Source organism: Cyprinodon variegatus, unplaced genomic scaffold (genome assembly GCF_000732505.1).
Source record: "Cyprinodon variegatus isolate N-32 unplaced genomic scaffold, C_variegatus-1.0 Scaffold818, whole genome shotgun sequence".
Lineage (NCBI taxonomy): Eukaryota > Metazoa > Chordata > Actinopteri > Cyprinodontiformes > Cyprinodontidae > Cyprinodon > Cyprinodon variegatus.
In genome coordinates this window covers 291525-316343 of record NW_015151271.1, presented here as the reverse complement: position 1 = coordinate 316343, position 24819 = coordinate 291525, and the positions used below count along the sequence as shown (strand labels likewise).

General features: G+C 37.6%; 2 protein-coding genes across 6 annotated transcripts in view; one reads left to right on the top strand and one right to left on the bottom strand.

The window, feature by feature from the left end:
• Positions 1-6123: 6123 nt before the first annotated feature.
• unc45b (unc-45 myosin chaperone B) lies at positions 6124-14281 on the bottom strand. 2 transcript variants are annotated; one of them, XM_015396739.1, is made up of 20 exons: positions 14156-14281; positions 13421-13582; positions 13304-13340; positions 13041-13216; positions 12808-12897; positions 12527-12694; positions 12252-12417; positions 11970-12140; positions 11715-11886; positions 10395-10695; positions 9305-9399; positions 9056-9197; positions 8598-8738; positions 8380-8507; positions 7983-8049; positions 7632-7745; positions 7304-7419; positions 7059-7176; positions 6816-6971; positions 6124-6719 (listed from the first exon to the last, which is right to left on the bottom strand). In XM_015396739.1, the coding sequence occupies exons 2-20, from the start codon at positions 13580-13582 to the stop codon at positions 6447-6449; spliced, it is 2793 nt and encodes a 930-aa protein (XP_015252225.1). In that variant the 5' UTR covers positions 14156-14281; the 3' UTR covers positions 6124-6446. The 2 variants fall into 2 exon arrangements, with proteins under 2 accessions (XP_015252225.1, XP_015252224.1); XM_015396738.1 differs by lacking the exon at positions 14156-14281 and adding an exon at positions 13928-14073.
• Positions 14282-23484: 9203 nt separating this feature from the next.
• The window catches only part of kif2a (kinesin heavy chain member 2A), an 18579-nt gene continuing 17244 nt past the window's right edge, over positions 23485-24819 (top strand). For all 4 annotated transcript variants that reach the window (XM_015396753.1, XM_015396754.1, XM_015396756.1 and 1 more), the window contains exon 1: positions 23485-23642. In XM_015396753.1, coding sequence (XP_015252239.1) covers positions 23582-23642 — 61 coding nt within the window. In that variant the 5' untranslated portion in view covers positions 23485-23581. The remainder of the gene's footprint in view (positions 23643-24819) is intronic.

The window sequence follows — 24819 nt, the reverse complement described above, 5'->3', positions numbered from 1 at the left end:
GTGAGTGGTAATGTGACCTCCAAAGGAGATCAGAAAACACATGCAACACACAAAAATGACACTAACAAGTAAGTAAGTTCAAAAATAAAGAAAACCCAAAATTAGAAAATGACATGCAATCAACTCGACAAAAAAGGCCACATTACCACATAGACTTTCTGGTTAATCCCCTTCTAATGTAAAATATGACAGATTACTGGATTAAGGACATTTATAGTATACCACATCACACATATCAATTTTAGAGAAATTGGAAACAGTTGCTCTTTATTTCCCAAAGATATGGGAGGAAGAGAGGCGAGAATGGATGTTTCAGCTTACTGAAATAATCTGTTACCCCTCCATAACATGGGAAGAAATTCATTTACCTGCAAGTCTTTAACTGTGTTTATTCCCCTCACCACCAACAACAAATCCTGTGGATTTGGTCATACTTACTCTTTATTTGCAAAAATTAAAGGAGGGGAACCATATATTTCAGCTGCCTGAAATAAACTGTTCCCCTCCATAACATGGGAAGAAATTCATTTACCTGGGAGTCTTTAACTGTGCTTATTCCCCTCACCACCAACAAACTTTTGATTCAAATCAAAAGTTTGTTAAAGCTTGCCAGGATTATGAATAATTTTGGCCTTAATTAGTTTAATTATTGAATTAAAACAGATGTATGCTGGAGCCACTGGGGGAGACACTGACTTGTCTTACTACCATAAGTGGTCATTCCAAAAACAGATCATTAAAAACAATCCACTGGACTTTGTTTCAAAGTTTGAAGATGTTTTGCTTCCCATCCAGGAAGCTTTTCAATTCAAAATGTCAGGAATAGCATTGAGTTCTACAAGCCAGTTACCTGTCTAAGCAGACTCAGACTGCTTAGAGGGGTATTTAAGCAGATACCCCATACACCACTCCGCTCATCTTAGGTCTGGGGGTTTTGTATTTAGGATCTTGTTTGGTTTGAAATGTACTGGGATTTTGTGTTTTGATGAAATCCTCTTGAGTTTTTCAGAGACGTCAGCAACATATGGGATTGCAATGTTTTTGCGTTTAATCTTCTCATCATTATGTTCTGCTGCGTATCTTCTGGATTTCCTTGCTGATTTGACAAATGCCCAATTTGGGTATCCACAGGTTTAAAGAACATCTTGGATGTGTTTCTGTTCTTTGCGCTTCCCTTCTGTTTTAGTAGGGACATGCTCAGCACGGTGTTGTAAGGTTCTGATTAATGAGAGTTTGTGTTCCAGTGGGTGGCATGAGTCAAAAGGAAGATATTGGTCTGTGTGAGTGGATGTTCTATAGACTTCAATATTGAGGTTTCCATCTCCTTCCATGCTCACAAAACAACCCCGGAAAGGTAGCTTGTTGTTGTCGGCATCCTCTCTGGTGAATTTGATGTTGGTTTAGAACTGTTCTTGTTGTAGAAACAGATTGTAAAGTATGTCTGTTTTTATTCAGCAATAGATGTTTTTATTCATGTAATAAACCCATCAGGGAGGTTACTGGTACTTGAATCTAATAGTTTTAAAGTCATCTGGGTTAAACTTTTATTGATACATCATAGCACTTATCTAAAAGATGTTAATTCTTTAATTATATTCATTTACACAAAATACGATATAAAGTAATTGTAAAGGTATTCAAAAAGATATAGCCTAAATTTTCTTTCAATTCAAGCACTTCCTCTGTTCTATCTCTTTAATCAAAAAAAGAATGAAAGGACAACACCTTCGCTTTACCAGAGCTTGTTTCTGTAGTATATATATGATTGAAATAATAAAATAACACCTTTATCAGCAGGTCATGTACCTTATAATTATACATATTATTTATACAACATAAAAATATTTCTGTATTACAGCATATATGGGTGATTCTTTAACTACGGGCACTATTGGCCTTGCAAACTTGAAGAGGAAAAAAATAATAAAATATTAATGTAATGTAATCGGTTAGCATTACTAGTCTAGTTTAAAGATTCATAAGAGAACACACTGATTTTTTAAGACAAATTGGTGTTTTTTAACAGATTTCCCAACTCGGCTGGCACAAATGTAATTTTCATCACATAAATATTTGTCACTTATTCTAAAATACTCTTATACACATAATGTTTTTTCACTGGAAGAACAATTTCATATGTAGTTTTAACTGTTTATGCCTTTATTGTAAAACACATACATTTATGAATTAGGTAAATTAATTGTGATGAGGACAAGACGCAACTCTTATGTTCGCCATAACCTGAGATATAGCATTGAAATCGCAAGATACATTTCAAGGTGTAAATACTTGTGTTTTTAATTATAGTGGAAGATTATCTCTTAAGTTATGAAGAAGGTTTTAATGAGTGATTAGAATTTTGCAACAATTTATTTAAAAACAAATGGTTTGGTGGAAATTACACAGCATGGTGGAAATTACTGGTTGTTGTGGAAATTACAATGAATGGACCATAGAGAAAACAAAACTCTCTTTTCAAAAACTTTATGGAGCATGATAATAAATAAAAATAATTTTAAAAAATACATTATTAAATAATAATAAATTAATTGCAGTTGTGCATATGTGGTACTAAGGGTGGGAGAGAGGGGGTGGCACCACCGCAAAATGCTTAGCATGTAAATTATAGTTAGAAACATGTCAAAAGTTGTCTAAAAAAGTGTTATTTTATAATATTGCCACATTGTTGTAATAATAAAATGAGATAAATAAAATGTGAGAACAAGGGCCTTGTATGTGTATCTATGAATTACGCCTATACACATAAATGTCATTTCCACCATACCATTGTAATTTCCACCAAATAATACAATGTGGTGGAAATTGCTGTGGTGGAAATTACAATCTGACAGAAATTGGCGGGAAAATCTATGCTAGCATCACATACTAGCTAAGAAAGGGTCTCTAGCATTTTATGCTTACAAAATACATCTATGTGTGTTAAAATTATTAATTAATTTTCAAACTGAGCTGATGTTACGGCATGTTTGTAAATTACATACAATTAAATTTTTTTCATGGTTATTATGGCAATGTATCTTGGACTGAGACTTGTCGCTTCCTTGCCACGGTTTGGATGGGTTGGGGGGAAAAAAACCCTGATCGATTGAAAATATACCCTCAACCTGTATTATAGTCAACAAACAAGAAACTGTTAGGAATCTAGGTTGTGTGGGTTGTTTGTGTGTTTTCTCTCCCTCCACCACCAGGTGGTGCCCTGTTCTCGTTGGCCTTCCTGCATACCTGCGGTTCGTTGGTTCATCGCTGAAGAGTATTTGAGCGGCGGACTGTCACTGCTTTGACGCCAGAGTGTTTGCCAGTTTTGGGTACTCTAGCCAGGCTGAGTTTAGCTGAGACTAATCTGACCCTTACTTTCTCTGAGTCTAACTTTGTTTTTGTCTTTGCCTATTTGGCAGGAAGCCTTCCTGTGTAACCGGATGCCTGGCCTTCTCCCCCTGGAAGGATTAACTGAGTTCACACTGAGCAGGGGAAAATTTCCACACGTTCAAGTCCCTATCGGAAATCCAAGTGACAGTCCGCTCCATTACCCCTCAGGGTCCAACGAATGTCTACCTGTCCGCTCTCCAACGAGTTCCCTCTTCTCTGGATAAACCCACACCAACTGGATCAAGGAAGGACAAGAACTCCCTCAAAATGTGAGTCCCGCTTCCACTGTGCTTAAGACTCGATCAGTCTTTCCTACGGCCCATGAACTGATCACTGTGATCTCCTCTCCAGACCTTCCAGTTCCGGTTCACCAGTTCTCTGTGTTCCCCTGGTTCTCTGCATGTGGAACAGCGTGTAAGATTTTATTGAGCAATAAGTGATGTTAATAGTAAAGTCTTAGAAATATTTTTCTGTTAGTTAATTAATTATTTATTAATCTTCACATCTGCAAAATAAGTAGGTCACTGTAGAAAACAAGCAATTAGAAGTCTAGTTTGTTTTTGCCTTAAGTTGTTTAATGTGGAGGAAAGAGAGTAAGAATGTGGAATAAACGCGCTGGGACAAGAAGAAGGAGAAAATTAAGTCAAAAACACTTGTGTGTTAAAAACTAATCACCTAAACCCAACATCCATACTGTTGGTGGCAGCATCATGCTGTGGGAAGGGTTCTCTTCAACAGGGATATTTCAAGAATGCTGGAAAGATGGATGATCAAAAACACAAGATAATCCAAGAAGAAAACATTGCTACAAAAATACTTGAGACTGGGAGAGGAGGTTTTCTTTGCAGCAAGGCAAGAAAACTTAAAAAACTGCCAGAGCTACATGAAATGCTTTATCTGCAATAGAGCACTATATGATAGAATGGTCCAATCAAATTACTGACCATCTTTCAGAAGAATAATCTGTGGCAAGACTTAAAATATTTACTCATATCAAACCTGAATGAACTTGAATTATCTTCAAATAAGAAATGCAAAGAAATTCAGTCTGTAGATGTCACCTCTGGTGGCACATTTCTAAAAGGCTGAAGCTGTTTTTGCAACAACAAAAAAACACAGAACACAAAGTGAGTGTATATGGTTCATTTAAAATCCATGATCTCAAAGCTTTGTTTGACCAGATCTGTGTGGAAAAAATACCTAGTTAAATAAAAGTTGTTATGATTATTTTATTTCATTTACCATTATTTTTCTACAATTATCACTTAGTAAATCACTTAGTAATTGTCATTACAAACTATGGAAATGCAGAAGACTGCAGACTGAAGACTAAAACTGATCCTGGAGGACATCAGAAAATACCACTAACCTGAAAAACTGTCATGATCTTGGCACTGATGACAGGCTTAATTGCTTATTTCATTCACCTGTCCAATTCTTCCCGGGTTCTCATTACCAGTCATCTGATCCACCTCCTCCTTCTGCTATTTTAGCTGCTTGAATCCAGTCATCAGAGCCACATTATTTCTCTCCAATCTGTTGTGAGTGTTTTTAGCGTACATCAGGCCGGGCATACACTGTACGATTTTTTGCCCTTTTTGGGCAATTTTTTGATCAGACCGACTTTAAGCCTGATCGTGGGTCGCACATCGTGTAGTGTACAGGGGGTAACGTGGGACAATCAGCCTCTCACAACCACCTCCTGATAAGGAATCATAAGGTCATGAGCAAATCACTCAGTGTGCATGTGCAAACAAGGATTCTTCTTCTTCCTATCAGATGAAAACATGGCGGGGGTGCGAGTATAATGGAGTTATTTCTGTAAAATTGACAGACTGTAGTAGCCACATTTGCTCAGCCATGTCTTTGTCCAAATACGTTGTTGCCTTTTCTTTTTAGGGCTTTCAGCACAAAATTGCACAAATTGCCAAGGCAGCAACGTTCACTTTAGTGAGCTTCATATTCATCTTCTACTCATTTGGCTTTCGGATAGACGAGTCAGAGTAGCGCCATCTCTCTGCAAAGCTGAGTCTGATGTGTTTCTTAGACGTACAATGTGAGCAGCTAGATCGCATCAGATCGACGGGCCGCACAGTGTGAGAACATACACTGAGGTTTCGTCGCATAGTTAGAGCTGTAGCTGAGTGCTACAATTAAAAAAAATCATACAGTGTATGCCTGGCTTTACTGTTTCCGATTTCCTGGTGTGCCTTTCAACCACTAAGCCTGCCTGTTCCTGTTCTGATCTGTTTGCCTGACCTGGCTTCAGACTCCTGGATCTCTGAGCGTGCCATTCGCCTGGATTGCAGTATCTGGGACACTGTAGGTGGCGCCCGCTGCATCTTGTTGGCAGCCCACCGGCTGGATCCTACGCACATAATCTTTATCCATTAGATGTACATTGTCACCAACCCGTTTCCTTTCTGCAGAGTTTCCTGTGATAGACGCCCTAGCCACTACTGAGTGAGTCAGTCTAGCTGGTCAGGCTAATATCAATCATGAACAAAGACCATAACAAAGGTCTAGGGTGCTTTTGATGCTCAGAGTAATCAGAATATTCTTTTTAAAATTTGGTAGAAATCAGTTTTAGAAGTATAATGCAGCCTTCCAAAATGTATGATCAGTCACAATTAATTCATAGTTGAAGTAGGTAACTACCGTTTCCAAGTACTGCAAATTTAGTTTTGTTTGCTTGCTTTTTCTTAGGAAATCAAATTATTTAAAAACTCATTTTTTATATATTTTAATGATCTGCATTATAAGTCAAATCCAATGTCAAATTTGAAATAAACAAATCAATTTAAAAAAAAGAAAAACACAAAAACCAGTTACAAATCAGCACAAACAGGAGCCAGAAATGTCCCCAAACACACAGATACAAGTGTAAGAAAAGAAGCTGCACTGAAAAAAAAAAATCAATAAAAAACAATACAGTTGTTTTTCTGATATCTAGTCACAGATTGATAAGGTCTATTTGAATAAAATTTCTGTTTTTAACAGAGGAAATAAGTTAGGAAATAAAATGTCTTTTGTTGTGGTTTTGGGCCATTTTCAGCAGCTTAGGAAGGACTAGAGAAGGGTTTGATCAGACCGAGATCCATGGCCTTGACCAGACATGTGCGTGCCACGTCGATGGGATCCTGTCTCTTAGGATTGTCCTCTGCTTTTCCAATCACACTAAGGATTTCCAGCATTTCACTCTCGATTAGTTTTTTGGCCAGCTCCATGTCATCGGAGCAGAGCATGTTGTAGACTATCACCAGACCTCTGTGCTGGATATTCGGGTTGGTATGGAGACATAACCTCTGCAGGATCTCCAGCCACTGTACTGTCTGTTTGAGAGGAAACAGACACTCAGTTTGCATCTGACCAGCGGATTCATAGTAAATAGTAAATGTATAGTAAAAAAAGACTAGAGTTGAACGTACCACACGGGTCATTTTAGTACAAAGCTTTTTCTCAGCAGCAGTGATCATGGCCAAACCTCCAGCTGCTGCTATCTGAAGTTTTTCATCATCTTCTCCGCAAAGCAGCACCAGCAACTTCAGTTTATCGTTGCCATCTTCAAGGTAACGAGCTTGAACCTACAACAGTAAACAGTCTTGTTTACCTTAATTTTGCATTCACCATGCATGCATAGACGTTCACAATGTTATGCAATCTGTTCTCACCTCTTTGCATGTTACCAGATTGCACATGCATTCAGTGGCAGCCAGTTGGATCTTTTCATTCTCTTCAAACATGTGGTTCTCGATCTCTGGCAGAGCTTTTTCTTTTACCAGTTTTATCCTGAAAGATAAGCAAAGGTTGGACCACAAGGAATGCAGCCGAGTTACGTTTGGGAAGTGATCGATTGATCTATTTTTATTAGTTTATGTGAGGCAAACACAACTTCACTGAACCTTGGAAATGTTACCTCAGCTTTTCACTAAATCCAGCCAAGTTGGTTAAACCTCTGAGAGCCTCATAGTTCTCTGCTCCCTCTTTGTCTGTATGCAACAAGCTGACTAGAGGACGTATCACTTCATACACCTGTAAACAAGGAAAGCTGATATTTAAATGTTTTTTTCAAAAGAAGAACTGCTTCCAATGTGCAGAAACAATTCAAAAGAGTGGAAATTGGATAAATAATTTCAACAATAAGCAAATCAACTTAAATCTGTTGTTTGAGCGACTCATAAAAATGAAAGAACTAAGTAAAAGTTAAAGAGGTATAAAAAGAAAAAGAAAGTTGAGAGTCTTACTCTCTCTCCAGGGAAGGCAATCTCTGGGTTGGAGACAGCTGCTATTTTGGCGAGTGCAAAGCTTGCTTTCACCTTTCCTTTTTCTGTACCCTCAAGAGCAAGAGGTATCAAGGCCTGTGGACATAAGAAATCATACATGTTCAAGATCAGTAAGAGACACATAGTGGTTATACAAACATTAAAGGTAGTTTAAGGAAGTTCTTTTAACAAAAGAGAGAAGTACTAATGTCTTGTTCCTCAGCAAAAGCAAGAAGTCTTGGTTTCATTCTTTATCTATTTGATAAATGTTATTCTTTGGAAGGGTTTGCTTTTTTTTATTTTAAATCAATGGTAGGTATACAAATGACTCACCTTCCCCCCTCCTTGGGCCACTATAGTACCACGATCTCTAGGATCATCTGCCAGTGCCAAGAAAACCCTAAAGATTGGACGTTTTAGCAAAAAAAAATCTGTTATATCTAAGTAGATGCAAAGCCAAATTAAGCTGTCCACATGACCTGAGCATTACGCAATTAACAGCAGCAAACGTCAGCTGGGATTTAATATTTTAATTCAACACAAAGTAATGCATGATTGTGAAATTAAAGGAAAAACAGTCTAAAATGTAAGGTAGTATTTATGCTTTAACAGAGGGGAGTAACACTATGAGCATTGTTATTAAAAATAGAGTAAAATAACCACAAAATTATTTTAAGCACATGGTTTGTGGGCTTTTCTCTATAAAAAGCAGTACATCTTTACTTCTCACCTTGCCAACATCTCCTTGGTCTGATCGGTCAAGATAGCGCTATCTGCTTTGACCATAACAGCAAGAGCGGAAGTGACTCCAGCTTTCAGCAGCCGTTTTACTCTCCTTTCAATAAAGTCTTTCTTGTCCTGAAGGAAATGGAAACATGTTTGCATGGTTAATTCATGCATGTAGGCATGCAGATGATGTATTTTACAAATCAACTGTAATGATTTTACCTTGGGGTGTTGCTCAGGAACATGCTGTTTCGAGAACTTGGCCAGCTGAACCAGCTCTGGGATGATTTCTTTCTTATCGTAGCTGTTGGTGCAGTTAACCAGAGTGCAAGCAACTGCATATAAGATTGTCTTATCCCTAGACTGATATTAGAGAGGAAAGCAGAGGAAGTAATTCTGTTAGAATATATTTTGTATGAAGCTGTCAGGACATTATAGATGAAGAATTTACTTCATCATTTGTGAATATCTGAGGCAGTTTAGTTAATTATCCCATGTTAATTATCTCATGGTTTTACTATAGGCATTCCACATTAGCTTCAAACATTAACGTCACATAATACAATGATTTATTTTAGAAAAAAATACTTTTAATTATTATAAAGAAGGAAACTAGAACTTTATGATTCATTAGGAGTTTAAAAGGGTTTGGTATATAAAGCATATTCTCAAATCTGTACCTTTGCCAGATCAAACATGGCTTTCATTGCAAGCTCATCTTCCACAAAGTCATCTTTAACATCTGCATCATTAGTCAGATAGGCAAGACCCTCGATAGCCCACTTCCTTGTTTTTGAATCAATCTGAGGGTTACAAAGCCACCTTGCAAAATAGAAAAAGAAAAATCAGGTGGTGTTACATTTGTTTTTACTATTGTTTTCAACAGACCTATTTTAATAATGTTTCATTAAATCTGTGTGAATACTAACTTTCTGCATTGCTTGGCCAGCTTCTCTGTGGAGCCCTCAGCAAACTGCCTTAAGGCGTAATCATCACCTCCAGCTGAACCCAGTTTACAGAGACCCTGCAGGGTAGATGGACATGTAAACAGACAAAACACAGTGATTTTCTTTAAAAAAAAAAAAAAAAAACAGCCTCCTGCAAAAGTATTCACACCCCTTGAGGCTTCTCACAGTTTTATTGAAATATTTCATACCTCTGTGTATGTTATTGGGATCTTATACTATGCATATTTGTTTAGCAGAAAGAAAATATTCCACAATTTCATGCCTGTTAGAAATGCACTCTCCTGCCTTTACAGCAGCAAATCTTTAGGGGTTTATCTCTAAAGCCTTTGCAAGGTAAAAACAAAAGATTTTCCCCATTCCTTTTCATCATCAGCCATACTGGATGAAGTACCTGTGAATTTTCAGGTATGTTTTCAGGTTCTGGTTTGCATATAGCTCCCATCTATGATCAGTCCATTATAGCACTTTAATGTGCTATGATATAAACCCTTCCACTAAAGTTTTGGCTTTGTTTAGGGTCAGTGTCAGGGGTAGCTGACAGGTGAACCCCGACCCAGTCACGTTTGGCAGCAGCAAACAGGTTTTCCTCCATATTAAGCTCCATCTTTCCTGCCTGCTGTAAAATAGAGCATCTTTACAGTATGATGCTTCCAATATTGTGTTTCATTGTGATAATGGTGGTTTCATGATTTCAAGCATCACCACAGTTTTGAGTTTTCCGTTTAGCCCAAAAAGTTCCGCTTTGATCTCATCTGACTTCCTTATTCCACTTGTTTGCTGTGTTCCCTACAGGGATAAGCTAACTTGGGTACATCTCATGGCTTTCTTCTTTTCACTTTAGTAAAGGGCACTTTTACTGAACTAGTAGTAGTTTTCATCCCTTTTAGATTCCTGTTTGATAAAAAAAAAAAATCCATGCATTAAGTTCCTTTACTTTATAATTAAGTGATATTATGTTTCAATCTATGATGTCATGGTTATAAATTGGAAAATTTTATATTTTTGCAAAACACTGCAAAAGCTGCCCCTCCTCTGGTCTTGGTACACTCACCACCAGGGCACGGATTTTAATCCTCTCGTTCTTGGTCTTCTTGTAGATGTCCTTGAGCAGCGACACGCCGTTGGTGATGAAGAAGGTGGCGCGGCTCATCTTTGTGGAAGCGTGGATCAGAGCCTCGACTGCAACCATCTGGTCCACTTCCCGTTCTGAGCCACACAGCGCCACCATCATCTCCATGACGCCCTGCTGTCCCACCAGAGAGTTGCCGACATCAAAGGGACCCTGCAGCAGTCCTGAGATGGTGTTGATGGCATGAAGCGTCTTGTCCATGTTGTTGGGATCAATTTTAGATCTGTTGCAAAGAAGTAGAGAATTTTGGTAATGAAAAGCAATAACAAATTAACTTGATCTTCTCTTATTTATTGTTAATGAGTATGCTAATACATTAAAATAGTTTTTTTTAGTGGAAGAAATTTGTTTAAAGTGTCAGAATACACATACTCCCACCTTTGTAGATTGAGCAGCATTTTTAGGCTCACTGCTTCAAAAACAAATATCCCAAGGTCACCACCACATCTTCATAATGACTATTAGATGCTATTTACATGCCAATTAGTTGGTGTAAAAAGTCTCCTCTGTCCTTTCAGTGTGAGGGCCTGATCCTCTTTCCCTAGCCTTACATCTTTAACTTATAAGATATTTGAGTAAAAACAGCTGAAGCAAAAATACTGAATATAAGTTATCACTTGGACTTTTCATTTGGCAAAACTGAAAATGTGTCAAAGAACGTTGTCCTCTTCTTTTTAACAGCATTCAGTTTGAAAACATAAACCCTGTTAAAAAACCTCTAGGATTAGTGGAAATGAAGGACTCTTGACAATCAGGAGAGGATGTTGTATGATAAATGGTCACAGATCTCACTCTGACTTTCAGTAAGAAAAAAAACTTGCAAATACAGGAGTTTTGTGATTTTTGAAAAGACTTACTCTCTCTACTTCAAAAAAAACAAAAAAAAAAACAAATGCACAGCCCCATACCCGCTCCTGAGAGGGAATGCCTATTAAACACATGCGAGTGCAAGCAGGAGCCCTTTTCTCCTCGTGCACGTTCTGTTTAAAAGTTGCTGTTTGCATTGTTCATACAAGCTTACTTTCGAAAAGAAGATTTGCAATTTTTCCACTATGTCAGACTCATCACCTGTAAGTGAAACTTGGGACGAGCACATAGGACATCCTTATGTAAACATATCACCAGAATAATTGACAACAAGGAGGACCACTTATTTTGATGATCCACCAGGAAAAGTAGTATTCTCCACTATACCTTTAATGACCACCCCCCCCATAATGTTGCCCACATTTTAACACGTACTTGATATATTCATCACAAATCTCCCTGAAGTTGGTTCTCTCTGGATCACACTTCAGATCGTCATAGAGCTTGTTGAGAAGCACGCTGGCGATCAGCTGTGTGTTCTCTGTCAGAGGGAGCTGATCCGGCAGCTCAGAAACCTGACCGCAGACCTTTAGGATCTTCTTCAGCCCTGTAAAACAAACGCATCGAATCAAGAAAACTGAGCCTCAGCAGGAGAACGCAGAGGATGTCATATGGAGCGATTGGGCTGACCGTGATCGATAGTGAAGAGGGTCCTGGAGTGATCTTTCTCTTTCTTGTCTTTGCGAGGGACATTCTTAGTCAGAAGGTTCAGCGCCTGGTCTCTGCCATGGCCTGAAACCTTCTTATTGGCTATCATCTCCAGGAGGGCAAGGAGAATGGTTTTCAATTCTTTAGCTGCATCTGCGGTGAAGAAAATGATATTATTTAAATTAATAAAAGACATGAAAATTACAGAATGACTGTCAGGTGTTGATCTAACTTTGTGCTCACCAACAAAATATTTGATCTTACCCAAAACTAAAGATGCTTCCTTCCCATAATCCCTTGTGTCTCCACCAGTGAGAGAGTCATTGATGCACTGGAAGAGGTTGCATGTTGCCAATGCAATTTCTTCATTGTCCAGCGCCATGATGCTGCAGATCTTATCAACTCCCATCATATTGACAATGGCCATCGCCTGTTAGGAAGGGAGATACATTGATTTACTGAACTGAAGGACTATAGTTGATACAACTTCTCATGTGTTTTGTATTTTTCCTCCTATTTTGGCCTTCAGCGTGTCATACCCGAGCTTTGTGTCCAGTGCACATTCCTGAGAGAGCTCGGACGGCAGCGAGGATCATTTCTGGTTTCCCGGTCTCCACCATGTTCAGCAGCAGAGCCACCCCATTGTTCTGGAAGATTCTCTCTGCTCCTGCATCTTCTCTTGACAACACAATCAAGTTGTTGGCTGCCTGGAAGTAAAAAGAACTGACCCATCAAGCAAAACCACAAATGAAATAAATCTGGAAATACCAACAGTAAATTGGTTACATTCCTGTTTCTGCTAAAAACAGGAAGTACCTACTTTTTCCTTTTTTTCTTTGTCCATTTCCTCATCCAGCAGGATGTCAAACATGTCCTGAACTCTCGAATCTGTGGAAAATGTTGTCTTGAGCTGAAAACACAAAATAAATTCATGAGATCTAGCTTTTTTCATTTTCTATACCCTCACAAAAGCAAACTTTAGTGTCATTTCTAGGCTCTTTGTTTTTTTTTGCAGGAATTAGTTGTTTTATTTGTGTTGATAACAAATTATACCTTGGCCTGGATTTCTGCTCCCAGTCTACGGAGAGTCTCCAGGAAGGTCTTGTTCTTTGGTTCAATGGTGGCACATCGCTGCACATCTTTGAAAGCCATGTCCAGTTTTCCCAGTTTCTCTAAAGCTTGGCAGCGGCGGTACAATGCTTTGATATCAGATGAATCCACATCAATTGCTGTGAACCAGGGAAAAAATAAATAAGTAATGGCCAAGTCTAAATCAATCAGTTTGTAATGCAATGTTTTCATGTTTATTACTTTACCTTTCGATGCATCCGATACTGCATTGGTATAACTTTCCTGCAACATTTACAGTAATTAGAATAAAAGTCACACTAATCTCACCTATTGTGCATTAATTTTTGTTCCGATCTACGCACCTTTTTCAGATAGCATGCGCATCTGTTCCTGTAAATCACAGCCTTCACTTTTTTGTCTGTGCACTCCTTCAGGGCGTTGGTGTAGCACTCTATGGCCTTATCAATGTCTCCAGCCTGAAAGTGTTTGTTTCCCTCATCTTTTAACAGGATTGGATCACCCATCTGACAAAAATCCAGATTCATAGTTAGGGAAAGAACAAATCACATAAAGCTTTGTTAGGCTTCGAATCTGGAGGAGAAAGATCAAAACTTAATTAGTATTTTAACATTATTTGCCGATAAAAGCAAAGATAAATGTCTTAAGTATAAGACATTTAAATAAGGCCAAATTCTTTAAATAAACTAAATGCATGAACATATTATGACATTCTATTCAATCTGTAGATATCAATAATAGGGAATTGAGGGGTAGAACCCATTCAGAATGGCCCTGTACCTAAAGGACATTAATCCCTATCTCTCATTGAGACCATATCTAATGAATACCATGTTATATATTTTCCTCACCATTGCACAGCTCTTTCCTGACCTCGGGGTCCAGAAGCAAATGGCCACACACGTGTTATCTCCTACTTTAAATGGCCTCCCTTCAAACCTTATTTGGGCATCATTTTAAACCAGCAGTGTGAGCCTTACAATGAAAGCTCATTGCTAAGTGAAAGACATACCACCGATCTTCTAATACTTCACTACCCTGAGTACACCTAATAAAAAAAAAAAAGTCTGCTACTGTACCTTCAACTTGTGCTTTGTCCTCTGTTTTTAGGGTCTTTTAAATTCTTTTCTATCCAAAGCAGATAATCCAAGCTTGCAGTCTCGAGTAGTTTGATCAGCTCTTTCTCTCTTTTCGAACCTAACCACCACTTATGCCCCCGTTTATATTTATACCGTATCTCAGTGAGGTGGGAGAGGACATAGGTGGACCAAACACAACACAGAGGGCATGCTTCCAAAAACATACAAAGCCACATGGAGAACAGTTTCGTATTCCAGGTTGGTATAAATCATAATAAACCTCACTTTTCCTGGTAGAACAAATGTTTTATTTATCAGTTTAATAATGAAAAACTTTCTTGAAACACAGTAAGAGAAGTTTGTGTGACCCCTTAAAGTTGGTCTGCTCCTGATAAGGTCTATTTAGGGAGCGGACAGCTGAGAACTCACCAGCAAATGCTTGATGGACTAGAAGGGGGGTGTAAGGGTGGGTAGGTGGACACGCTGGAGGGGGGACTTGACAGCTGAGGCACCAGGAGTGACTGGTAGCTTCTGGAAAGAATATGATTTACCACAACAGAAGGAATTAAACAATAAATTTTGAATAATAGAAGTACAATGGGTTATAAATTAGACCCCATAAGTGGGACCTGAATTTCTTGAATTACAGTTTAATTGAAAAACACTAATTTAAAAAAAAAATGTTTCTCAGGGACTTAGAACAGCTCACATTTTACTGATATGAAATAAGCAGAAAATTATGAATAGGATATAGTTTGAGATCTCTTTTTTTTTTATAACATTCATACTTCTTTTTGGCAAACAGTAATTTCCAATTCTGAATGTTGGATTTAAACTTCTGCTTTTCCTGATTAAACTGCTCATAAAACAAACAGCTGATGATTTCAATGTGTCTCCAGAGTCTACACCTTTATAGGAGGTAATATCCTTCTAAGCGTGAGGTCTCTCTAGAACCACGCCCTTTTAAAGGACGTTAACAAGGTTCTAGTTCATCTATGGCCTCATTTTTCCCCCCCAAACTTCTTATCCTGATTTTTAGAGTTTATATTATTATTATTTTGTAGTGTTTCTTTCCATGAACCTGACATTAACCATAGTCTCTGGGTTTTGTTTGTCACTGAGGTCATGACTGAAGGATGACCATTTAAGACACTTAATACAAACATTTTAAAGTTGTTCCAATATTTGATATTTGGTAAAAAAAAAAAAAAAAAAAAAAAACTTGTAATGTGTGCAAAATTTTGGCAGAAACTGAAAAACATTGAGGCTAATGAGGATCATTCACAGGAAGATGGTAGAACAAGTGCCACTTTCCAATATAAAGCCAGTTTAACAGCTACTTCAACTAAGAGTTTGTTGATCAAGAAGCATGTTCTGCTCAAACTCCTATCTTCAAGCATGACTAAAATTTGCTTCCTGTAAGTATTGGGAACTTTTCCGACTTATCTATAGACCACCAAACATAGACACCAGAACCTGATGATGCTTTCGTGGGATTGTGCAAGGATAACGGGGTTTAAACAAGGGATGCTTGCATGAATTTACAGGTGATTTTTTTTTCCTATAAACACGTACCTTAACTTTATCTAATTCACGCTGATGCTTCCAAGAACTAACCTGACTCCGCCAGATGGATTTGACTCTGCGAGTGAAACCTTGAAAGCTCGCGAGATCAGGATGGTCTCACGAGGCTTTCTAAGAACACATGCTGTCTATAAAATATTGTATCCTGTAAAATGAAAATAAAGCTTTTCTTCTTCCTCTTTGCATTAGAAAAATACCAAAATCCTTCATCCTCTGGGCTGGTATTGATCTCTAATAATAACATTGCCTTTATTGCTGACAACCAATATTTACAGATTTCATACATTCTTCTATCCTTTGGACACCATGAAAGATCGACCACAGTGCTGACATCGCTTCTCTGCTTCAGGTTAGCACCCACAAACATTACCCAATAAATAGCACAGTGATGATCCCTCCATTTCCCCTCCTGATACAGAAAACAGCAATACTAGGAAATTAATATTGGTTGTTAATATTTGCCCAATTTTACTTATCGAATGAGGCCTGATGTGCGTAAAAATGACTGACATTTGCCAACATCATTATTGATACTGATATATATCACAATGTTTCTTATGTTTACTTTAATCTGTTGACCTTTGAGTGTACTCATTATAATTCTAGTCTCTTGTGTATGTATGGATGTAATGTGCAGACATCAACCTGCAGAGGGACAAGCAGATCGACAATGGAAATAAACGCTTTGGACTATAATGTTTTACATTTACAAACACTGTTAATTTGCTCTGTAGGATGCACTGCTTTAAAATAAAGGTGAGGCCTCAAAATCTAGGTGCACTGTTAAGCATGGTAGTGGCAGCATTGGGCTGTATGCTTGTAATGTGCAATTTTATCACACTAAATGTGTGCAATAATGAAAGAAAACTGCAAACTCTTCAACAGTATTCCAACTGGACAATGATCCCAAATACACCTAATAAGTAATATTGAAAATGGAATAATTACAACTGGCTTCATATTTTTGAACTGCCAATAATCTGAAACCCATAATAAAGTTTTTAAACTTTGCATGAAAGAACCAACCAATTTAAATAAACACTACTCTTTCTGGTAGCAAGGTGCTTAATGACAATCCAGAATTACTCCAAAAACTTATTGATGTTTCAGGCAATGTGTCAGCTCTCTACAACTTGGTAAGGGATCATATCAGTGCTGGGATGTTTGTTTACATTTGAGCCTGTACATGTGTCATCATCACGCTATCCCTAGCAGAAAAGATTACCATTTTGGCCTGTGTCTCCAATTAATGCTTTATAACTGGTGTTCCCTTTAGGATCATCTGTGTATTTTTCAGTTTAAATAAATATAATTTATAAAATGATTGCACCCCCATGTTGTGTCATCATTCAACCTTAGAAAAATGGGTCAATGCATCTTTAAAAGTCCAGATTTCACACTTATGATTCTGATTGTATGTAAACGTATTATACTATATATAGAGAGAGAAAATCAATATTTGCATTCAATTTATTTTTTTCAGGATGAACACATCGACTTTGTTACTGCGCAACTCAGCTGCTATGCCATATAACCACCACAAGAGGGTGACCTTTGCCCATCTCTTTTAATAATAATAATTTACCTTTATTGATCTCACATTGGAGAAATTTACCTTTGCTTTTAGCCCATCCCCTTGGGGAGCAGTGGGCTGCCATTGTGCGGCGCCCAGGGAGCAGTGTGGGGTTAAGGGTCTTGCTCAGGAATCCAGAGTGGAGGCTGTGGGGATCATCCGGGTACCTGCAACCTTCTCATAGCAGAATCAAACTGCTCTAACCAATAGGCCAACACTCCATTTCTTGTCTATTAGGGATAATAATGTAACTATTCTGCTCATTATGGGTTATCTGATTAACTCATTAACTAATTTTTTGATTTAGTCACACAGTAACAGTTTTTCATACTTTCAAACTTTTTAAAGGAGGAAGAAAAGTCATTCTTTTTATCTGAGTTTGTCATCGATTACCTGCCATATAGGACTTTGTGATCAATGTGTGTATAAAAAGGTCAGCTTTATATGACTTGCATCTTTCATAAGGAGTGAGAGGGTAGAAGACTGCTTCTCTGATGAGAAACCTGCTAACATTACCATTTGCATTTCTCCAGATCACACTATTGCTGTGGGTCTGATCCCACCACAAACTAGATCCCATTTTCTCACAACACAATAAACTCATGGCTCTTAGGGCAAATGGGTGAGATTAATCAATGGACCCGTTTACTGTTGTGATCAAAATTATTTTCCAATATAAAAAACTTGATACACTGGACATGAGTTTTTATGGCACCCATCCCAGGAGTCACAGGGTGTAGTCACCAGTCTTCCCTAAGGCCATACACAAACATGCAGAGTTACAGCGGACAAAGAATGGCCAACTAACCTGAAGTGTGTGAGCAACACAATAAGTTTAAGAAATGTTAATAACACTCATACATGTCATGGAAAAACTTGCATATAAGACCTATAGTTAATCTTTAGAACACACATAGGAAATCAGCCACAATAGTTTTCAGCAGTTTTCTAAAAAGTGTATAAGATTAAAAAATACTACACACATTAAATGTGTTGATAAAATGTCTATGTGTTTAACATCATGTACTTTAACTACTCGGTCTTTGTAAAAGATATCTCATTTTACCAATGCATGACTTCACTCTTTTACTTTATGTTGCTGCCATATCCTCATAAAGAGACTTTAGTAGAGGAACTTCTGTAATCTTTTATGACATTTTAGACATCATGACATTTTGCTATGTTAGTTTTATTGGGTTGGGTTGTTGGTCTGTTCTACTTGTTGGTTAAATGTGTGGGTTGGATTGTTGGTGTAAACAAAGACAAAATGTCTTTTCTTCTATGGTTCTATTTATAATCTGTTTTACCAAACGAGACCTATGGGAAATATATAATACATTTGATTAAGATTCAACTATATTTGCATGCTAACTATAAAGTAGATAGAAAACACAATTTTATGTTTGTTTAGTTTGCATTTGTTAGTTTTCTCAAATTAAAGTAGGACATCTCTAGAATTTCATTTAAAGGAAGGAGGTTCATGTTAAAAAGTGCTGAGTATCTGCACAATTGAACTGATATTAAAATGGTGTCATTTATCCAAACAAAGAATGCTTGCATACTTAATTTAATAACATTATGCGGAGGTGTTTTCTTTCATCTCTATTTCACACAAAGGAGACAAACATAAATGACTAGTAGCCTTAGCATTTCCTTATCACCTTACTTTTTCAGTGAGCAAATAAAACTGTGCACAAACATTTATAAATTAAGCAGTTTCATTTTTTCTTTATAGATATACATATACTAACATAATTGCTAGCCAAGTGCGTGTTAACCTTTCAAAATGTCTTTAAGATTAAAGCACTAGACAATTTGTATTCTAAAAGATAAAAATGTAGAAGTTTAACAGGAAGGTTACTTTGAGGAAAAATAGAGGGAGAGGGGGTACGAATAATAAGTTTTACTTCTTCATACCTCTTTTCAGACAATCTACATTAATCGTCATTTCTCTGGCTGTATATACCGACAAGTTTATTTGATGGAGGGTTTTGTTTCTATTTATTTTAAGGTGAATTTAGTTTGTTTAGAAATTGATGTTTGGTTTGGTGTTAACTAGTCTCTTTTTGTGTGTATTTGGTTGATTTATTTATTGTTGTTTGTCAAAATTTCTTATTAATGGTCGGAAATAAATTCCTTTTCATTTCAAGGATATAATTTTCTAAATGTGCTTTTCATCAGGTAAATGTGCCATTTAAATAATAATAATCAAGCAATATCCAAAACATCTGATCTTGTATCATACCAAAGAAGTGCTTAGGATTCCCATAGATGGAAAAAACTTATCCGCTCTGCAAAGGCCTTGGCTTCTAGAAAGATACTGGAAACAAGCAGGCCAGGCTTGTCCCTTGGGAAAATGTTTACCTGTTTTTCTGCCGCACTGCATTAAACATTCTAAAACAACAATCCTAATGTGATATTGTAACAGTTTAATATCAGTAATATAGGCAGTTATAGCTCGAAATGGAGCTGACAATTTGCATGAACTTCTGTGAGTAGAATAATTGTCAAAAAAAACAACAACAATAAATCGTCAACTTATACAACAACAACTTATTACATTTTTTCAAAGAGAATATTAGTTTTCTGAATGTTTATGGAAGGCATTAGAGGAGCATATTTGAAATTTAAACATACATTTCCATCCAACACAAATAGAAAAATTCAAACTTTGTCCTTTCGGATTATAACTCCAACACATGATGTAAAGAACGAAATATTATATTCCTACTGAAATCACCTCAATCTACCACCGATCTTGTGTCATGAAGAGCTGTTCTCTTTTTCTTCTGTTGCAGAATCTGCCCGCACAAATCAAACAATCAGCTGAGAGGCAGAGAAGGCTTCTTAATTAGAGGAAATTAATGGGTTGCATTGCACCTCATATGAGCAAAAGGATGTTAAGCTTATAAAAATGAATTCTGCGATTAGAAATTGTTCACACTCTTGCAGAACATCTATGTTTACAACCGTTACCCATTATCTATGTTTTTAATCATCTTCTGTCCAGTTTTATTTTTAATTCAAAAATACTTTATTGAATCCAAAGGGAAATAAATTTTGTTGTAACTCTTGATTTTGTTTTTTTGACCAGTTGTTGTAGATGTTGTCTTGTCAATCTCTGATCCACCCAACAATAATAGAGTCACCAGACTACCATCCTCACAGTACTGTCTGCCTTGTCTAAATGACAGTGGGTTCCCTGAAGCAGGTGTATGGTGGCATCTTCAACTCTAACGCCATGATGATAAGCAAACTGCAGGGGGTCCTGGTAGCTGCTTGTCTGTTTGCTGTGGTGAACCAACAGAAGTCTCTCTAGGACCTTCATGATGGGGGATGTCATGGCAACAGGTCTATAGTCATTTAGGACTGCTGGGTGACTTTTTTTTTTTTTTTTGGTGCTGGAACAAGGCAGGAGGTCTTCCAAGTCACTGGCACTGTCTCTTTGGTCAGGCTAAGGTTGAAAATATGATGTAAAATCCCATAGGGTTGCTCTAAATTGGCCTTCAGGATGCTGGGGCTGACAGCATTAGGACATGTTCACTTATTATGATTCAGTCTCTCTACTTGCATCTTCACTTAACTTCCTGAGACAAAAAGGGTGAAATGAAAGGAGCACCTCTAGAAGCAGGAAGACAAAACATTTGAGGTGTGTGAGAGAAGCTTTGATCAAAGGATTACAATATATATAAAAGATGAATTTACCAAACATAAACTTAAAACACAGTAACTGGAAATCATGTTTACTTAAGAAATATTTAAAATGCCTGGAGGACTTAGGAGCCAACTAACATCAGTTAAGAAGGTGCTTGAAATGTTTGCTTTGAAAGAAACATTGGATTAGGGATTTGTGTTTTCCTGTCACTGAAAATGGCAAACATGGTTGTTGCTTTTAGTCATCTATCTGGATCCTCAAATGGCTCACATCAAAGCTCTTATCTGACAAACCAAATGGAGCTAAAGTTAATAAAATAAGCCAATCTGAAACTGTTTCATCACCCGAGCCTCTTGCCAATCCCAAACCCAGAACTCTTGGTTCTTTATAAGAAGAGTGCCAGATATCTGATAGGGTTTAGAAAGAAACTAGGCCAGCAGAAAACTGCAGTTTTCCATTTGCTCTGAGAACAGCTCAGCGGACACAGACACATTGTGAACGTGACTCCACTGATTCCCTTAAAGCCAAAGAAAATGTATCAAGCATCCTTGTAACAGTAACTCTAAAGATTAAGAAACAAGGGGAGGCTTTAGAAAAACAACAGACTATGTACATTTTATCTAAGTTGTCAGTGATGGCTGTAAAATGAAGATAAATATTTAAATGCTCAAAGGCTTTCTTTTATTTTGAAATAAAACCTGCAGATACTTCATCAGAAACTTTACTAATGTCTATTCAGGAAATGTCAGAGCTGACTCTACTGCTCAGGAGACTAAGATCTCTCAAATTGACCCATCAAGGTCTAAAGATTTTGTAGTATTATATACCTCATCAACCTTGTTAATAGCCTATTAATGTTTTATGCATAAATGTACAATTAGGTTTTGCTTTGGGTTGTTCAAGCTCTTATAAAAAAAAAACATACAGACTCTGTTTTTGACAGATTTTATGAGGCGTGTCTAGTTAAAGCATAGGCATTACCTAAGAGATATATATCTCTGAATACTCTTTCTTGTTTTAACGTTAATCATGCTTTCAGTGATTCCCAATTCTCATCAATGCCATTGATAGAAAAACACATTATACAGCATATATGTGGTATTTTCACTTTTTCTTTACGATTAAAATCTTAAATGCGTTATGTATACTTGCCTTCAGCTCTCATCGGCCAATGCTTTAAAGATTTTTTTTTTCTGGGTATACATCTATCATCTCAGCATATTCTTTCTTGCAAGACAGTTCAAGCCTTGCCAGATTAGAGGTTCGGCATTTCTTGAACACTGATTTTAGAGATTTGACACAGATTTCCTAATAGGTTTAAGTCTGGACGTTGAATGTGCCATTCCACCAAAGACTTGTATTTTGTTCCAAACAAGGTTTACTGTAAAAATTCACCAATCTTACAATTCTTTCATAAATACAATTGTTGTTATCCAAAGACTCCTAGTTTTCGCTAATTCACTCACTTGCACTCTGCATCTTTGGCTGCTTTTCTGATTAAAATGTTTCCTTTCAAATCAGTTGTTTTCTTCTTTATATTGATCTAAGACATTAAAATAATAACTGAATACAATATCGTTATAAATATAGATGAATAAATACATTTGGAGACACTGCACTCAGGCAACAGAAGCGGATGACTCTACTGAATTCAATTCAATTCAGTTTATTTATATAGTGCCAATTCACAACACATGTCATCTCAAGGCACTTTGCAGTTCACCAGATCATGCAGTCAAATTGATTCAAAGTTTTCTATCTAAGGAAAACCAGTTGATTGCATTGACTCATTGACTCGGATTCAATCCCTCACACTATGCTTGTAGTGACAGTGGAGAGGAAAAATTCCCTTTGAACAGGAAGAAACCTCCAGCATAACCAGGCTCAGTGTGAGCGGCCATCTGCCGAGGCCAACTGGGGTTCAAGGAGACAGAAGCAGAGATACAAAAAACAACTGTAAAAGGCGGCCATGCCCAGGAAAGACAAAGCAAGGCAGACGAGCTCCGAGCTAACTCCCATGTCAGAGGATGAAGAGGGCACATCCAGCCAGTCACAGTCAGAGAAACAGGACTGCACTGGAAAAACAGGCCGATCTCCGACATCTATAAACGAAGGTGTTGATAGCCGCAGCACAGCTAATATTTCTCTCCAGGATGGTGTCACAGTCAAACAGGAACAGATGAGGCGAAGCTACTATGAGAAAAGGCAGAGGGAGCATAACGTTAGAGATTAAACTAATTAAACAGATTCTGCAGAGTGGGAGAATAGATACAGAATGAAGCAGAATGATGAAATAGGGGTCCCTATGTCCTCCAGCAGTCTAAGCCTATACCAGCATATCTATAGAGATAGCTGCCTGTGCCACTCTAACTATATGCTTTATTAAAAAGGAAAGTTTTAAGCCTAAACTTAAAAGTAGACAGGGTGTCTGCTTCACTAAAACTATTGCGTATTTTAATTTGAAACTACCGGACCGGAAATAGAACTCTTGGTAGCTACGTAATGCTCAGTCTGTGCCTGCTCTGCATCTTCCTTTCAAACCAAAATACTTAGGCGCTGCATCTGCCCGGCTTAAGTCCATAGTCTTATGTTTGATATTTGTAAGTGATGTAGAATGGCGTCAGTCTTTGGGAAGATAGTCGTCGGTACTTATGTGGAGATTAAGCGGAGTGATGGTAAGTTATTGGTCTGTCCACTTTTTTTTGTTCTTCTTTACTTAGTTGTTGGCTGATCGTTGTTGCTGCGGGTCTGTTGAGTATAGCAACCGTTGTTCCCTTTTCTCGGCCGCAGAGCCTGTCGTTTAGCATTAGCAACGTCCAAACGGAAACATAAGCTGGCAGGACAGGCTGGGCGGCTGCTCTCAGCTCGGCCTTGGTACTTGAATGGAAGAGGCTTATCTTTGTTAGCAAACGCCTGGATCAATTTAGTACATGGTGGCTGTATCTGCAACATGCTATAGTTTGATAGCATCGTATGCGAACATTGAAAAATTAAAAATAATAATAATAAATATTATTGCAATTAAGTGTATGTTTTTCAGCCATAAAAACTATATGACCAGGATAATTTATTATTTTTATTTTCTTCTTCTTTTTTTTTAAACAAGCTAGGCTAGCTAAGTTATTACCGATGCTGAAAGCGGCATTAGCCGTTAGTTAGCTTAACGGCTAGCCCCGGCTTCATGTCGGCTTAAACTTATCAGTAATTTTATAGAAGCTTATCCCATCGTTTTTGGTGTCATAGTTATTCAACGTTTTCTTTCTAGGTTAGAAATAGTGTTGTCAACATGCCACTTTGTTTCTATGGTAAATATGACGGAAATACAGTCGAATATATACTGTGTTTTTACCTAAATGTCAGGCACAAGTAAAGACAATAGACAGGCGTTTACCAGTGACACACCTGCTTTCAACGTGTACATCAAAAGTAACCACGGTGCTTTTTAAAAAGATCTATTGGGTGCATTTTTTTTAAATAAAAAACACTGCGTTTTGCATTAACAGCCATGCTAAAATATAAAAAAAGCATCAATGCAATGAATGGGACATCCAGGCAACTTTGTTGATTTTTCAAGTGTTGCATGGTGTAGTTGAAATAGTGATTTGGGGAAAATAGAGTTTATAATGCAATCTGTGTTTCCCTGTTTATCCAACGCTCTTTCTCCTGACTGATAGCTGTAGTTAAGGAGAGAGAGGAAGGTATATTTGCCTGTCTGTTTTCTTCTTGTGTCCAGAGTAGGGATTGTCCTCTCTGAGGGTTTGGGGCATTGTTGGTCCAGACTCCAGCCAGTTCCAGGCTATTAGCCACCACCCCATCTGTTCAGGTCTCTGCCAGGACTCTCGCTTATCCACT